Source organism: Venturia canescens, chromosome 6 (genome assembly GCF_019457755.1).
Source record: "Venturia canescens isolate UGA chromosome 6, ASM1945775v1, whole genome shotgun sequence".
Taxonomy (NCBI): domain Eukaryota; kingdom Metazoa; phylum Arthropoda; class Insecta; order Hymenoptera; family Ichneumonidae; genus Venturia; species Venturia canescens.
The window spans coordinates 10,221,101-10,238,383 of NC_057426.1; the positions used below are offsets into that span (position 1 = coordinate 10,221,101).

The 17,283-nt window shown below is 41.8% G+C and overlaps 1 protein-coding gene across 2 annotated transcripts in view; it reads right to left on the reverse strand.

Annotated features, from left to right (window-relative positions):
* Positions 1-15,904, reverse strand: part of unc-13 — a 271,226-nt gene extending 255,322 nt beyond the window's left edge. For both annotated transcript variants that reach the window (XM_043422142.1, XM_043422141.1), the window contains exon 1: positions 12,358-15,904. In XM_043422142.1, coding sequence (XP_043278077.1) covers positions 12,358-12,379 — 22 coding nt within the window. In that variant the 5' untranslated portion in view covers positions 12,380-15,904. The remainder of the gene's footprint in view (positions 1-12,357) is intronic.
* Between the last annotated feature and the right edge of the window lie 1,379 nt (positions 15,905-17,283).

Genomic DNA, 17,283 nt, shown 5'->3' on the forward strand with positions numbered 1-17,283 from the left:
AAAAAATATCCTGGCAATCAGCCCATTCTAACAAATGTGAGTGTATCTAAACTGTAACAAGAAATTGGAACGCGAGGTCTATCTCAAAATTTCAACATATATAATTCGAGCAAAATATTTCTCTGCGACTCGATTTCCCCTCTCCAAGAATTCGCGAGTCGAGCTAGATCGCTGAATTTATTTCGTAGTGATCATAATAAATCAATAAATAAATCAACTAATGAATTTTTTTTTATGTTAAAATTTATATCGTCATTTACCCAAGCACAAAAAGAATTGTTACAAAGTTTTCATCCCAATGTGAAATCTTGATCTACTTTCATTTTGTTAGAATTTGTTGCTCTTCGAAAATGAAGTGAAAAATCCACCTCTGCCCATTTTGAGCATTCTTTAACGATGATCCTCCAGACGAGAGCAATGAAAGTTTCGAAATGAGGCTAATGTCGCTAACAAAGTATCTCAAATGTCTTTCATCCTTATCTTTATCCTTACAGCCCTTTTACCGATCTCAGTATCCAAGATAAACCTTTTTGTATATCCCCACGACGGTGTTTCGATGACATTTGCATCTGGATTGTTCTCAGATTCGAAAAAATTGGACTCGGAATGATTTTGGATGCGAGAGTATAACGAGGAGTCATTAAATTCGTAGAAAAAACTCATTCGAATCGAGCATTCACACGTTCGAGTTGAAATTTTGCAAAATCCCATTGTTTCTTGCCATTAAATCGGTTTCAATATCTCGAATAGATATGATTGTAAACTGTACGAATATACGACATTGATTCAACAACCGTTCGGTTAAACGGATGAGTTTTATGCTGATATTGCGAACACGTTGACGCCGCAGTGAATTTCCAATTAGCAATAATCCAAAATCAATTCGGAAGAGTGACAATCTTATGATTTATTAGCGACAAGAAGAACAATGGCCGATAAACATGTCGAAGAGACGTGGAGAAATTTCGATAGTAATAATTGTTGTGGTAACGGTTCAGCTATATTGGAATGTGGTCAAACGAAACGAAATTATAGGTTGAAAAGAGGAGGCTTGTACGAGGGTATATGAAATTCGCTGGTAAATTCAGTGAGAAATTGGCTTCGGCCTACACCGATATTAAGCGAAGCGTTCCCCAGTCCTCGCGTCTCTTGCTTGCTCGTATCTTCGTGGATGTATCTCTCTATTGCCCCCCCCCCCCCCCCTCCACTCCCTGCCGCTCTTTCTCTCTTGTTTGAGTGAAAGGGTTCTCTCCGATTGAACAGACGGATGCACGGATGGATACACACGAGGTCGCGCTTTCCCGCTGTGTCAAGAGCGTTATTGCACGTTTAACAAGATTTACGAGCAGGCGTTCGGGTAATTCGATTGATATTGTTTCCACAGGTAATTAACTTACTGTCTCTGTCCCCGTCACGCGCGGAGAATACACAAGCGTTGGAGCCCTTGTACGCGCAATATTCTCCATACGCTACGGTCCAAGCCAGTCGCCCCGAGGCCAGCTCATTTTTTTGTCAAGTCATTATTTGGCATCGAGAAGTTTGATCATCTAACCCGATAATCCAACGATTCGTCTCTTTTCCCACATTCTCAATGACGGAGCTGCTGCTTCTTCGTCGATCCTGATTTTTCTTCATTTACTCTTCCTTCTTTCGCTTTAACGCTCGTCAAATGGGCGCTTTTAATTTATCTACCAACATCGCGTTAGACGAGAGCGGTAATTCATTTTGTGACCCAGAAACGAACCTCGAATATCCCTCGCAAGGGAAATAAACCCGCAGCCGGTAAGGGGATTTAAAAAAATATTATTTCCGTTAGGTTTTTCATCATTTTTTCAGACTTGATTATTCTTCGGGTGGGTTAGTGTCTTCATTAACGTTGAAAAATGGAGGTAAGTGTGAGAATATCTGAATCGAGTGACAGTTGTTCGTTCAGCAATGTCGAAACGGGCCTTTCGAATGCGAGGATGAGCAAAACCTAATTCGGAGAAAGAAAATCCTCGCGCCACTATTGGAGATAACGTTACTCGAGAAGTGCGATGTCAAAGCCCTGACGAGACCACCATCTGGTCAATACCGATGGTAGGGAGACTCACCGCGGAGATGCTGCGGCTTCGTGGTTTAGTCATGGTCTCGGTGGTTGCGAGTCTCTTACGACAATTCACCGGTTTCAGTGTATCGGAGAAAAAGGCAGACTGAAGTAAGGCCGTTGATTTAAGCACGTGTGTTTATTAGGGCTCGGGGTCGACAACGTGATTCGAGCATCAAGCTCGAGCTTAGCTTTTTAAATCGACACCTGTAATGGGACGTGAGATGAGGAAGAAAAGCTGAACGAGGAAAGGATAGAAATCAATGAAAACAAAGTGGCGAGACGCGGAATAAAATGAAAAGAGGCAAAATAAGGGGGAAGCAAAGCCGCAGGTTTTTTCATCATCCCTCTCAATTGCCACTTTTGAAAGTAGTTTCATAAGCTCTGTATTAAAATGTCGCTGACCTATGGGAGAGAATTTGCCTCGAAATGGCAAAGCACTATCGATTTCTGACTGTGCTTAGTGGGATAAAAGCCCCGTCGTCCTCGCGGGGCTTTATCCCTTCCGTACTTTTCTCTCTCTCTCTTTCTCTCTCACACACACTTCCTCTCTTACACACCTTTCACCACCATCCATTCAGAAGTTATATTCCCAGGGTTAAAACCTTATGTACGGCAATAACGACTTCTGCCGACGGTGAAACTGACCCGTGACCATGAAAACGACATGTGCCAGCATGGGAATCGCGGAAATGAAAAATTATTTCGTCATATTTCCTACTAAAGGACTCGACTCTGAGTTATTTTATACTCTCGATGCGCACCCTTTCGACTTTTGTTTATCCGGTTATGAATTATGGAAGATTGTCGAGGAGAAAATTTATCGAGCCTCTTTAACACATATGTAGACGTGGAATTAACAATTTTTCATGTGCTTCATATACAACTCTCTAGAACTAACGGTTTCTCATGCAATTCATTGTCTGAAATTATTTAAATATTTTATTAATCCGTAGACGACACACTCCCTTTGAGGTCACACACTCGCCACGTGCAAATGTGCACTTGGACTTTTCAAAACTTTTTATTTCACCCGTGAATATGTATGGAATCAATCTTACAAGGAGACTTTTCAGGAGCAACAATTCTTTAGTAATCGATTACAATCATTAAAAAAATTGAACAATCAAGTATTATTATAGAAAAATGGCTAAATTGAAGAAAGAATTTTTGAAGTTTGAGACACCTGAAAATTTTCGTGGGTGCAAATTCGCACCAGCGTCGTGTCTACGAGTTAATTCATTTTTCACAAGTTTTGTAAACTTTTGGCAGTTATTTCTGGGTCTGTGGTTTTCTATGGTCATTCTATTATTCGAAACCAGAATACTCGACACATTTCGGGTTTCATGTGCTCCATAAAAGCTCGACTTATGATTTCTGAAGGGTAATAATTCAAATTGAGTTATCCCCGAAGCCCTCGTAATCGTTTCAGTGTGTTTCGAATTAAAATGATCCTCGCTTTACAAGCGGCAATTGGTGAATACAAATTCGTTCATATCCACATTTACGATTCATTGATTTTCTGAAAATACGCTCACCCGAAAGTAGCATCAGCTTTTAAAGCTCACTTTTACTACGTAGAGAAAACCCTCGCGTTAATGCGGGACAACTTGCATCTGTTGCTAGTTTTTACGTCTGTGCACTAGCAGTAGATCTCACGAGAGAGAACATAAATATCAGAAACCGAATAAAAATAAGAATCACCAACGTCAGTAAAAACGAAATGAAATTCAAAACTTTTTATTCGCCAAGCAAAAGCGTCGAGAGGTCGAGAATAATGTAATCACAATAAAAATTTGTGTCTCCTCGAAATAAAATATAAATTCGACTAAGAAATAATGTCGAGTTAAAAAAGTCGTAATTTTGTGAAGATCAGCTGACTCTGCTAGAATTTTAACTAACTCTGTTAAAATGGGCCTTGCCTACCTTCATCGATCAAACTAGCCCCGGATCAAAGACCAATACGAAGCTGCACGATGACCAGCAATACGTTTATTATGAACATAGACGAACTGGCAATCATATCGGACTGCAAAGTCGACAGAGATAAAGCCCAGAGTCAGTATAAACTGGGATGAAAATTTCAGTATGAAAGGAAAAAGGGGAAGGAAATAATTTAATCAACGTAAGAGCCAAAATGAGGAAACATGGAGCGATCCATCGCATTTATCGACAACAAAGGAGAAGTTTGCAAAAAAAGGGGACAGTAGAGTATTTATCCCAGAAGATGAGCAGCCAGAGCGCAGTTGATAAGCAAAAAGTTGAAGAATCTGTCGGAGAGTCTGCCCAAAAAAATCTCGAATCTCAAGTCTCAACCCGGACCAATAGCGAAGCAATGGCGTTTCCAGTTGTTTTCGAAAACTTTCAAAATTTGTATCTTTGTAATTGACTAATTACAGTAGTTCAAAGAATACCGTGAGGCAACGTATTTTTTATTTTTTTCATTTTCACCCCCATGTCGAAGACGTCGTTCTCGATCTTGGGCAAAGGACTTGATTGTCTCGAGCAGAGAAGAGAGTCAATTGGGCTTTCATTACTGTACACTTTTCTTAAGAAAGAAATCCACAAAGTAGCGAAAAATTGATAGAATTTAAACGAAATATGGTAAATGAATTCTATTAGATTCTAAAAGAGAACGAAGCACAACTCAGAGATCTTATTTATTCTCATTTGATTTATCTCCAGATGAAGTCAAGCCATCAAGGAATTCTCCTTCGCAATGATGAAAACGAATAAATCTTCATGAAAAACAAGCTGAAAATAAATTACATATTTTCATTGTTCCGGCTTATATATGCCCTCGAGACACTTTTCGAGCTCATTCCACGACTTAAACTACAGGCAGCAGCATCGAGTTTGAGTTCAAATTTATAGGCATCATTGGAAAGTTGAAAAAACTGTCACTTTTTCAACGATTCTTTCAAATCTATGAACATTTGTTCGCCTCTTGTAGAGTCATTTTCATGATTCCACGACTACCATGATGTTCATGATGAAGAGCGTTTCTCATCGCGACCTTATTTTCAGGACTTACGAGCAGCTCTGATTCGAGTTCCACGCTGACGTCATCATAAGCGAATGTAGCATTTTAATAGCATGAATTTCGCTCCCTAATAGTTCTTTACGTGCTCAGGCAAACGTGAAACAGTCGGAAAATACCGATGAAAAAGAAAAAAAAGGCAAAATAAACGAGAACGAGAGCCCTAGCTCCGAGGTGAAACAAACGGTAACTATTATTGTCCCGATTTGTCTCCATCAACGGTGGACACATTTCCACTCTGGTCCTCTCACGAGAGCGGACGTTTGGTGCAACGCGTGTTGCTCTCGAATTGCTCGGCAAAATATTCGGTCGAGTGTACCCGTAAAAACGTAATGAAAAAGAAAAAAAAACGAAATAACGAAATGGAAACGAAAAACCACGGGCACACGAGTGGTGCAGCCGACATTAGTATTCGAACCGATAATGACTAAAAACATTTATCCGAAAAAATGCCTGCGTCCGTAGAATACCTTATGGTTACCATGAAACACCTTTTTATGGGGTTCTCGAAGCTGTTACACGTTTATTCGTTTCCCCAAATAATCCTATACTTTCGAAAGGAAATTATTCCATTATTGATACCCTTCAATGAGCTATTTTTCGAGTTTCAATTATTCTCAAAATGCCACTTTCTCAATGGAGGTAATCACTGAAAACGCGAACGTGAAATAATTTCAATGAAAACCCGGTGAGTTCAGCGACTACGGAATAAAATCGAACACACGACTTTTTCCACAATTTCATATCGTTCAGGCGTTTTTTAATTTATCGGTGAAAATAATCGAACAAACGTCAGAGTAATGCGCACGTGTGTATGTTTTTATAGCAACGTCGGACCACGTACTATATAAAAAATGAATACCGAGCGAATTTTGATCAAAAACATAGTAAATGATGAAATGATTTGATGAAAATTTAGGAGATAACATAGCAGTAGTTTCTCTGTGCTATGCGAAAAATTGCATAGTATTTTCCCTTTTACGGCACTGAATTTTGCTCAATAACATAGCAAAATTCATGCGCCCACCAATTATACGAGGCGTTGCAAGTATAAACATGAAAATTAACCAGTGGCACATAGTAAAATTTCAAGCAATTTGTCCAGTTGAATTCACCAATTTCGTTCGATGTAAGAATGTCGCAGACCTAAATTTTGCCTGTCGTACGTAGTAAAATTTGAGAGAACTGATTTCGGCATAAAAATTACTATACACTTTGGTGAAGTGTAATAGAACAGCGCTGCTACAAAACGTAGCAAATTTTTCTAGCAAGTTCATCGGAAATATTCGTATAAAAGTCTCTCCGTGTATAGATACCAACTCAAACAACAGCTCGATGTGCCAGCACAGTAGCGAAGAAGTCATTATCAGCATCAAGTCCGTTGTACGCGGCGATGTTATTACGGCTGCATATAGACCGTAGCGAAAAGTCCCCTTCCGCGCGACAGATCGTGAATTATACAATGCATCGAGGTAGCGTAGATTGACTAAAACTATAAATGTTCGAGCCTTGGGCGTATGAATATTATAACGATAATGATAGTCTCGTAACTTTGAGAGCGTTCGATAATGCAAAAGTTGTCTTCAAGTAGAGCATTGATAAAGCCTGTTATTTCGGCGTTAGGTCGGATTTATGAAGAACCATACGAATACATCGAGTTGAGGTTATAATTTCCATCGCTCAACGTCTTCCTGCAGGATTCGATGAATCACCAAGTTTCCTAAACAATCTGAGCACCGTGAAAAATCCCGGAACGAATGATCGGAGCAGCCGAAGAAAAACCGCTCCGAAGAGTGTCCGAATTTAACGAATCTTCACACGGCAGTTGACTCCGGAGCAAACTCGGACAGAAAAAGCTCTGAAGGAAGTTTTTTGGGGAGGCGCAGAGCGAGAGGAAAAAGGATGGAGAATAATGAAAAATGAAGACCTGAGCGATGAAGGCCTGTAAAGTGTATTACGGTGCGGATGCAGGGTGGTACGGTTATCGACTCTCTGACGCCCCCTCAAATGTCCCACTACTTTCGCCCAAGCCCCACCAGCCTCTTCTCCTATTTCGCGACTCTCCCGCATATGCCGGGGAAGAGGCTCGTACTAGAGAGTTTGCATACTCGTAAAACGTACCTTTCATTACTTGCCAGGTAAACTGCATGGAGTTTGCCGACCTGGGAGAGCTGCAGGGGGATGTTCAGCAGCGAAACTCCCCGAGCTCTCGGTCTCACTTCGTATGATCCCTGGCAAGGGGGGAGAAGACTCAGGGGAATTTCACTCCCACCTCCGACCACCTTCAACCTCGTTTTCACCCTCTCCACATATATCCACACGAATCTATATACGTGTATTTCTCTTTCTCGCTCATCCTGCGAATGGCTGCAAAGCGAAAGGGGTTGTTAAAGTGGTGTGCGCTACGAGGCTCGTGTCTGAGAGAGGGAATGACCCCGCTCGCTGGGGTCAACCGGTGCACTATGCCAGCCCAGTATACTCGCTCTTATATGTAGGTTTAACCTGAGTATGCATATTCCATTTGTGTGTGTACAAACCGAATAGATGTATACGAAACTGATTGCGTATACATACAAATACATCGGAGGAGGCACATCCAATCAGGCAAATTTTCGAGCAAGTGAAATTTCGCCGAGAGTATTATACGAGGAAACGGGCCACCGTATCATGGCTAGGCTTCGAAATTCTCGAGAAACTTCACAACTTTAGCAATCCTTAATAAAATGAGAGACAGAGAAGAGCCTTTAACTTTTGTGTTTAACTTATAGTATTTTCTTCCTTCTAATTACTGGGAAATAACGTTTCACTTCGGTCTTCAGACTTGACGAAACATTCCTTCGGGATCGCTTGCGCGACTTGTCGATGCGCGGACACTTCGAATTTCAGCTCGATCGAGTTTGGAGAAACATTTTTATCAATGGGATTTGAATGGCGTCGAATGTTCGATCATTGGTTCGGTGACGAATGATTTATTGAGTTATCGGACGCTTCGTCCTGTGCTGAAGGAAATAAAAGTGTGATTGGGATACTTTTCAATGGCGGGATATTGTGTGGAGAGTTATTTGATGGAACGATCATTGTCAATGGTCAAACAACAATATTTGAGATCGGACGAATAGTTTGGTATGGTAATTCATGCAATAGCATTCTCAATCTTTTTCCCCTCCGGGCACGCATGATAGTGTGTTTTTATTATCGAGACTGGCTTCTCTGTGTATGTTTACCCACACGCTGGTTTATCGGAAAATTTTATTTCTGTATATACCAAATGGAGAATACGGTCACGTATATGTTCTCTTTGTACAATCGTGGAAAATGGTGGAATATATTCTCGAGAAGGAGAGAATATCAAGAGAAACGATTCGATACCAATGGTTTCTTCCGTATGTGAATTCTCCCAGCCAGCACAAAACACTATTCATGCTGTACTGGCTTTTCTCCTTTATCGCAAAATACTTTTGGGAATAACTCGTAACCAGTGGTCCGCATGACCTCCGTGAATCTAGGCTACATCCTATCGAAACAAAATTTTTTCCTCCTCTCATTTTTGTTTTGTTTTTATTTGGCCTTTTTACGTTTTTTTTTGGTATACCGTTTGCAAATGTGCGGCCAATTTTCGTTAATTGAAAAACCAGATGCTTCCGCCTCTTGTTTCCGTTTAGTATATTGGGCGCACATCCGCCTCTCCGATAAGCTCAAAGAGATTTGATTTATTTCTTCACTGAGCTTCCCTGCCCCAGCACGCATTTCGATTGCTGTCGTTCGGAATTACGACACCGTTTTCGTCGGGATAAGCTCTACTCGGTGATGTGGCAAGCGCGCGACCGTTTTTCATCATTCTCTGCTATTATTCCATCCCTCTTTCGGGACACAAACTGTTCACACGACTGCTGAGCAAATGAAACTCTCGAACGATGTTTTCGAAATTTCTTCATTTCCCGTCCTCTCCATTTTTTCACCGATTCTTTCCGTTTAACTTAGTTGATGTTCTTCGTCATTCGAAATTTCATTACGAAGAAATTTCTCATTCATACGGTCGTTTATGTTTTGAGGTCTTTCGAAGCTCCCTCCCCGCCATAACACCATAGAAATATCAGCGAAAAAAGTGACCTTTGCATTCACGTCATACGTGGAAAGTGTTCGATTACCGATCGAACAATCGACCTTAGACGAAATTCGAGTTTTCCCCTCGTTCCCAAGCTACGAATGGAGCGAGATCAAATTCAGGCGAACTTCGATCTCGCTCACTTACTCACTGAATAATAAGTCTTACGAGTTACTTCTTCCTCCTTCTTCTTTCCATGAAAAAATTACTTTCATCGTCGCACCAGTGCTTCCTCCACGTTATGAATAATATTCGATATTTACAATTCATGTTCTGCACAGTTTATTTATCGGAGAAAACTTCTTAGGGTATAACGATGAGCAGAAAATTACGTTATTGTACTTGCCCCAACATTTCACGTTCTACTCATCTATTATGTTACCTGAATTTTTTATTCAAAGTTTTGAAAACCCATTTAATATTTTAAAACTCACACGACAAAAGAAGGATTCACAAAACTTTTTTATGTTCGAATTCTCAGTTAAGTATTTTTAAATTCGATACTATTTTCCATCACAGTTTATTACAGCGTTGAAAGCGATCAGATTCGAATAAATTACGTCTCCTGTTTTCCTCTTTCTGCCCTTATTTAGTTTTTACTGACTCTCGATTCCTCCACGTTCCCGGAGACGATGCGGACACCTTGAGTTTCACTGTTCGAGAGAGAGGGCTCAGCATTTTTTTCCGTTATCACGTACCGACGACCGACGTGACTTGTATACGATTGATAATGGAACGAAAGTAGGCACTTTTAAATATGTTTTTGAGAAGAAAAATTTGTAGTCCGAGTTTGCGATGATTTTGTCAGCGTCGTTCGAACTCCCAAGCCCGAAAGTTTGACCATTTAATAGGATTTTACTGGTGCCAATGATGGCTGTTTTAAAAATTCAATTAGCTCGGTTGACTATTTGCGTGCCTGGCCAATTTTTGTTTTCATTGCCTCAGCGAATTTTAATTTCGCCGAGTCTCAACACACACGACATGAAACGTGTTATACGATTGGAGAACTGAAGAACACTGCATTGAATGAGAAAAGAAATTACGAGAAAGTGGAAAAAGCAAAAATGGTGTTCGAAGAGGAAACGAGATTTTCACGCTACACCGAGAGGAAGAAGGCAGATTCAATCCGTGGGACGGCTTGTAAGATCCGATATCGACGGAATTATTACTACGAGTCTTAATATGGCTCCGGTCGATGGTTTTCCAATAGGAGGAAATTTCGTGCTCAACTCCCCGAGCGAGAGTACTCTAATATACTTGTCTCACGTTATATTTTCAGGTTGTTCGATTAATGTCATTGCACATTTGAAAATATTCGTTTCACACCAACAAATTCTGAACAAATTTTCTCAATTCATTAGCATTTGTTCATATAGTTGAACGATAATTGTTAACTTGTAAAAAAGAGAATGAAAATGCAGCAGGAAAATGTCAGGAGAATACGAAAGTTGATTTGACTCCACTCGAAAGAAATTTCTGTGGAGCTTATTCGTCATAAAAATATTGACAGAGCAAGCCACATGGAACCCGCAAATGTTGAAAATTTCAACATTTTTATACGTATTTTCGCGATGCAATCGTTGACATATAATCAAATAAACAATGTCTAGTATCATCTGGACAAATGGAAGGAAAGAAGAAAACTGCGTACGTTTATAATTGAGATAAAAAGTGACAGAAATGGTGGCTCCTAAGTAGACACGTTATTAAACCTAATCAGCAGCTTCATTAGCTCTAATTAATCCACGAGCTGGAGAGAGCTCGCTCGTTTAACCCCTGTGTTTGTCACGCAAGAGCTGAATGTCCTTCCCGCAACGATACGCTCCAGTTTACCTTACGCGTAAAAAAAGCCAAGACAAACATTGCTTTTCGAGTTTTGCGCTATAAATTCGGAGCGGTTTTTTTTGCGAAAAAACAGTCACAAGTTTACAGTCACAAAAAATTGCCCATTCTTCGTGTAATCCATACTGTCCCCGGAGTAATTAATGCGAAAAATAGCGATGCGAATATCGAGGGTGGAGTTCGAGCAGTGCAATAACATCCTAATCGACGAAATTTGGCAACGAAGCCAAAAAGCTGATAAGGATCCTCCTGTTGTTTAATGGACTTTAAGCATCGACCCTGTTCATCCCCGGAGACCCTTTTGAATAATGAATTAACGCGAAAATACGAGTGACTAAAAGTACTCGAATTAACAACGCTTTTCGGTCCTCATACGCTTGGGAGAATTGACAATTGAGTGAAGACCCATTTAATATATGGACTCGTATCGAAAATCAACTCTTCATCGGTCTTTTTGTGTGCATATCGTTTGTCGAACTCGTTCAATCTGCGGTACTGTATGCATATTTTATAATCGACGTATTTCTCACGTCGCATATAACACCAGTTGAGTAAATCCATTGATTTTATCAATGAGGCTTTTTTCGATTGCGATGGAATCCAATTGATTTTCGAGATTGTGCTAAAAATCTGAATTTCATCTGGCAATTACGAAAAAAGTAACAATTCTGTTTATCCAATCACGTCATCTGCCATTTCGACATGAACTCGCGTCTGACTTCCACGGTGAATACACGAATTCATGCGACTCCGAACGCCAATTAAATGACAAAAAGCAATTGATAAAACAATAGAAAAGACGTAAGAGAATTGAAAACTCGATGGCCACTTGATGACGCTGAAGTTTGCAACGTTCGAGTCCAACGAAGCGATCCAAAAAGACCCTCCAATAATTCCAGTCATTCTCCAATTTCGTTTCATGCCGAATGTGTAATTTATAGTTGTTCAGCCTGCACCGATACTTCGTGAAATAAAAAAAGGTGAATAATTTTCGTTCATTTCGTTGGGCTCCAACGTTGCAAACTTGGCAGGTGTCATTTTTCATAACTTTTCTACACTTTGTATTTTCAAGTGTAGTAACATGTAACTGAAATCAATAAAAATACAGGCGTGTACCGATTGTTGAACGAATTAAATTAGAGTGATTGTCCAGCCACTTTTATTGTGCCCTTAACGTTTCCTGGAGTAGTAAATTGAGTAAATGGAATAAAAATTGAGAAAATTTAATGGACCTTGAGACAATACAATAAAATATTGAAATAAATAAATGAACTTCGAGCTCACCGGTAACACTGAGAAGTGACATTTTCGTAGTGGATATCAGTAGATCAGAATCGCACTTTTATTTTCCCCCACCCCCGTACGGCACTCACGTTCTCTTAAAACTCTTCGCACTTTTGTTTTCTCTCACCGATAAACACAACTATTTGTATGATAGTTTTGACGTTACCGGCAAAAGTGGCACTGGATATACGCATACACATGCGAGCATGTACAGATATATGTGAATATTCCTACAACGTATCTATGTATCTTTTCGCGTAATAAATCAATATCGTAGACAAACAATAATGACGCACGTTAATCGTAATCTCATTTTTTCTTCCTCTTTCTTCGTCGTCTCCTTTTCATATAATACCGAAATATTTTCACAGAGATTATGAGTGAAACTCCTCTTTTCAACGTCACGTATTTGCTTACACGTATTCTTACGTCCGGCAGTTAGTATACCCGTAAAATCGATTTTGTTTCTCTCCTCCCCTGAAGAAGAGGGAGGGTCGACGAGTGCCGTATTTTTTTGTTCACGCGACTTTCTATTCCCGTTCTCTTGTATTTTTTTTCTAAACCGGTGCACTTTTCTCCTCTTTAGAAATACGTGGGCGTGTGTGTGTGTGTGTGTGTGTATGTGGGTGTGGGCACGTATTCGTGTGCAGTCCCCTTGTTATCGAAATATTTCTTGTTTCACCGTTGAAAAAATCTGCGAGAGAGGGAGAAACGAGAATAAAGATGAATGGCAGCACGTAAATGCGTGAGTGTGAGTTGGCGTGTATGGCACTCTGTGTCTGCGTGTGTGCACTTCCCTCGCTGCGATCACCGAACGAATCGATGCGGCGAAACGGGCGAGCGAGGAACTGCAGCACGTTTTTCCCTCTAAGCTTCCACCGCTATTTTCTATTTATTTGTCCAAAATTTTTTTCCTCCTCGATTTTTCTTCTTTTATCCACGTTTCCAACAGATTTTTATTCTCCTTTTCATGCGGTCCGGAAAGCTCGTGGATTTTTCTTCCGTCTCGAACCCCGCTTCCGGTACACTTTTGTCTCGTTGATGGGAAGAGCGAAGGGAACGTGTGATTAATTATTTTTATACAGGCTTCCTAACACTTTTCTCTCTTCATATACGAAAAAACGGTTATGCTTTCCTATTTTCTTCTTCAATCCGAGCTTCCTTTTCCAACTTTGCGATCAATTAATCCAAAGCATTCGCTCTCGAGCATCATCCCGCTGCTGTTATAATATTTTTCTTGTTATTACTATTGTTGTGAACGCCCGTCGAACGGAATTCGGTGTGGAAAGTAACGGTAAACGAAGAAGCCTCTGTTATCTCTTTTTTCTTCGCCTAAGTGCCTTGTCGTTTCTTTCGAACGAGATGAAGATGTGAAATCGTTTCTCGCATCGAGGAAACTTGACGTTGGTCACGCGGAGCGTATCGCGTATCTCGGTAAAACATGAGAGCTCGGAAACGTTGAATAATCTCGTATCAACGGATAACCCGCGAAATTTATCGTGGAACGACGATAAAACGTGCAAATCGTCGTTGTAACGTACTTTCGAAACGTCGAAAGTAGAGACGTAGAGTAGCCGCATCTCATCCCCGATTTTCTCGACCCTTCGAACACGAGGCTTGACACGTTGTTGCACATTTTTATCGTAATCCCGAGATGCGACAGCTTTTTCGCCAATTCACAGCATCCCGTTACGAGGCTTCCATTGAAGATGTTCGTCACGTGAGGCTCTAACGTCATTTCCGGTCGGGCGGCTCTTCGTCAATAAAATGAAGTCGACGAGGATTCAAACTTTCTTTGCATTCCAGTTTTTCTCGGTAACGCCTCCTCGTGTTTATTATTGCTTTCGTTCTATTCCGTTGTTCCAAAGTGCAATAACATAGAATAAAATAAAATCCGGGCAATCTCCTCGCGGTCGTCCTGGCAACGTCTCCCACGTTTCTGTGTCCCTTCTCTCGGCTCTGTATTTCTACTATTTTTCCCCTTCGTCCCTTGTTCGATGCTCGATGAATATTTCTTCAATCGTCGGCCGCAGTCTTGAATCGTTGTCACACGCCAAGAGTTTCCCGGCCTGAAGAGTACCAACGAGTATCCGGAAAGAAATATCGCACCGGGGTCTCAATTATCTCCGAACCGGTATTTTAACGTTGAAAACAAAAACCACGCTTTCCGGATAACGACTTTATTACTCTCGGCCAAATTTCACGATCACTGACTATCCACCGGCAGGAGAACGCTCGCCCTCCTCCTCCGACGTTTTTTCTTCATTTACGTGGGTAACCTCCATTCATGAATTGGCAGCAGGACCGGAGAGATTCGACGCGGAGGTGAAGGAATAGAGCGGAGTGAAAATGTTCTGGAGTCGGAGCACGAGCTTCGCTCGTGTCGTTTGAATGAGCGAAAAAGAACAAAGGTCACGAGCGTCAGTGGCGGGTCAAAGGAAAATGCTATGAGCAAAGGTTAGGTGCGAGAAGAAAAGCGGTCTCTGTTTTTTGCCGCTGACGCGCCGGACCACTTCCGGCAATCACCACTTTCTCGCGACCCATGCAGTCTGAACCCGGAAGTAGTAAAGCCCCGTGTGCGACTCGGCCGACGTGAGCGTCGACACTTTTTCTTTCCTTCGTACGTTCCCTTCAAATTGAAGTTTCAAGGCTCTCACGAGGTTGGCCAAAGTTGAGCTCGAACGACAGCAGCGATAGTGTGCCCATTTTATGGCTCTTTCTCATTAACTCCCTTTGCAAATGCACAGGGTGCACCGACGCCGATGTTTTCGCTCGAGGAGAGGCGTGGGGTGAAGAGAAAGAGATGGGAGGAGGGTTTGGAGCGAGAGGGAGATGGAGTGCTTGATCACAAACACACGTCGGACACACGGAAGCCAACACGGTAGTTCCGGGCTTTCCCACCTCCGCGAAGCGAGGCAACTACATGCTCGCGCATTAACTCGGTCGCCGGATCTCCCGTTTGCACTGGAGATTCACAAAAGCCCGTAGCCTCCGAGTCGACGACAGCGAAAAGTATCGTAAACCGGAAATGCAGGCGGGTAAGATGCTCGTGAGTAAACTAAGATTTCGGTGACTGTCGCCACTGTTCCCCGACGTGAGTTTTCTATTTTTTTCGTCACCCAGCCCCCTCCCGCCCTGAGTGTAATTCGGTTGTACCTGGAGCAACGACACTCGTTCAGGCGACCGGAGGAGTGCTCTCAAAACAAAAATCAACGAACGACTGCATGAAAATATGCAAGAGGAAAGAAACAACGTCCTCGACGGTGTGCAGAGTGGTGCACTAAGCTTTTCCTCCTCTCATTCGTCCGCGCGTAGCTGTATCGATGGCTGAGCACGTCCGTTGTAGACTTAATCACAAAAAAGGAATGTTGCGCTTTGTTTTACGCCGAATTTTACAACAACCCGATTATAACGAGACCGTAGAACCGTTTGTGGCCTTGCCGTCAATGCGATGCGAGCTTTCAACGCGTACACTGCTCGACGTCGACGAGCACTGTGCTCACGGAGACGCCTCCGACACGCCGCCGCCATCTTGCTACCGTAAGCCACGGGGTGCAAAGGACGCCGGCGCCGGCCGACAATAAACACGAGCGCGACCGTACGGCGGCATAAGAAAGCTCCCGAGCTCCTCTTACCCTTGGACCCCGCGCCCACGCAACCCCCTTTCCGCGCACCCTCGCTCTGTCTCTTTTCTCCACGTCACGAAAGCTGCCGCTCGATGGCACGCGCGGAATCGCACACACACACACACACACACACACTCGTTTTCATCGCTGTGTGCTTCATCGTGTATTACGATGCAACGTACGTCCAATTGCATCGCACAGGTGCCGGACAACCGGAGAGCTTTTGTCGCGAGACTCCGGAGAAAAGGGGCGAGGGAGGCGAGATATCGCTCCCGATCGAGAACGCATCTTTTTATTAGTTTTGTCCGAACATCACCGCGATGCGTCGGTGCTAATAGAAAATGGGCGGCTATTTATCCACGCGGATGAGCTTTTTGCTCAAAACGAGCGCTCTTCATGAACGATTATTCACAAAGCTTTGCAGTCGCGGAGAGTCCAAAATAGTTCAAACAGGCTTTTCGCTTGCTACGAAATAACTGCTGTTCGTCATAAAGAAAATATGGAGCGCACCAACATCGTTAATGCACAAAACAGCTTTTTTCACAGGGAATTCATTGTTTTCGAATTTCAAGACAAATATTAATGTCCAATCGCCTTTTGGAATATTCGGATTGCGATGACCCAAAGCTCCCTCAAAGCCTGACTATCCGCAGTTTCTCTTTGCTGAGGCACCTGAGAATAATTCGGTTATTTCAACTGCTCCTGGCGAGCGATATATGCGGAGCCTAAGAAGGAGGACGAGGCGACCATTGAATCTCATATTCATCGTCTGTTGATTCATCTGCTCTACCCGGGAATGGAGAATAAATAAATACACCAATTTTCATCAAGTCGAAATGAATTATTCGCGTCATTTTGTTTCATGCGCGCTCTCCGTGGTTCAAAAATCCTATAAGAATCATTTTTATGAGCCACTTTCTTATTTTTTCGTCCGCCACCTAACATACAACTTTTGGTAATTCACTTCAACGGTCTAGCATATCGCATAAGTTGAAAAAAAATTGATAGTATAACGATCGAAATGTGTTTGGATTGAAAAAGTATGAAGTAATTCATATTAATAAAGCTATTTAGTTACATCAACCAAATCAGTTTCATTAGATCGACTGTTACGTGTTCAAGTTTAACTAAATTTTATCAATTTCAACACATTTTCGTTTATCGCATTTGGTGAGCCAAATTTACCCATCCTCTTTTTCAATGTACAAAATTGACACTTGTGAGATCATTAATTCGCTTCGCGATTCGTAAAAGTCCTGATTTTTCGGACGAATAACGAAGAAAAAATTTGATCGATAGG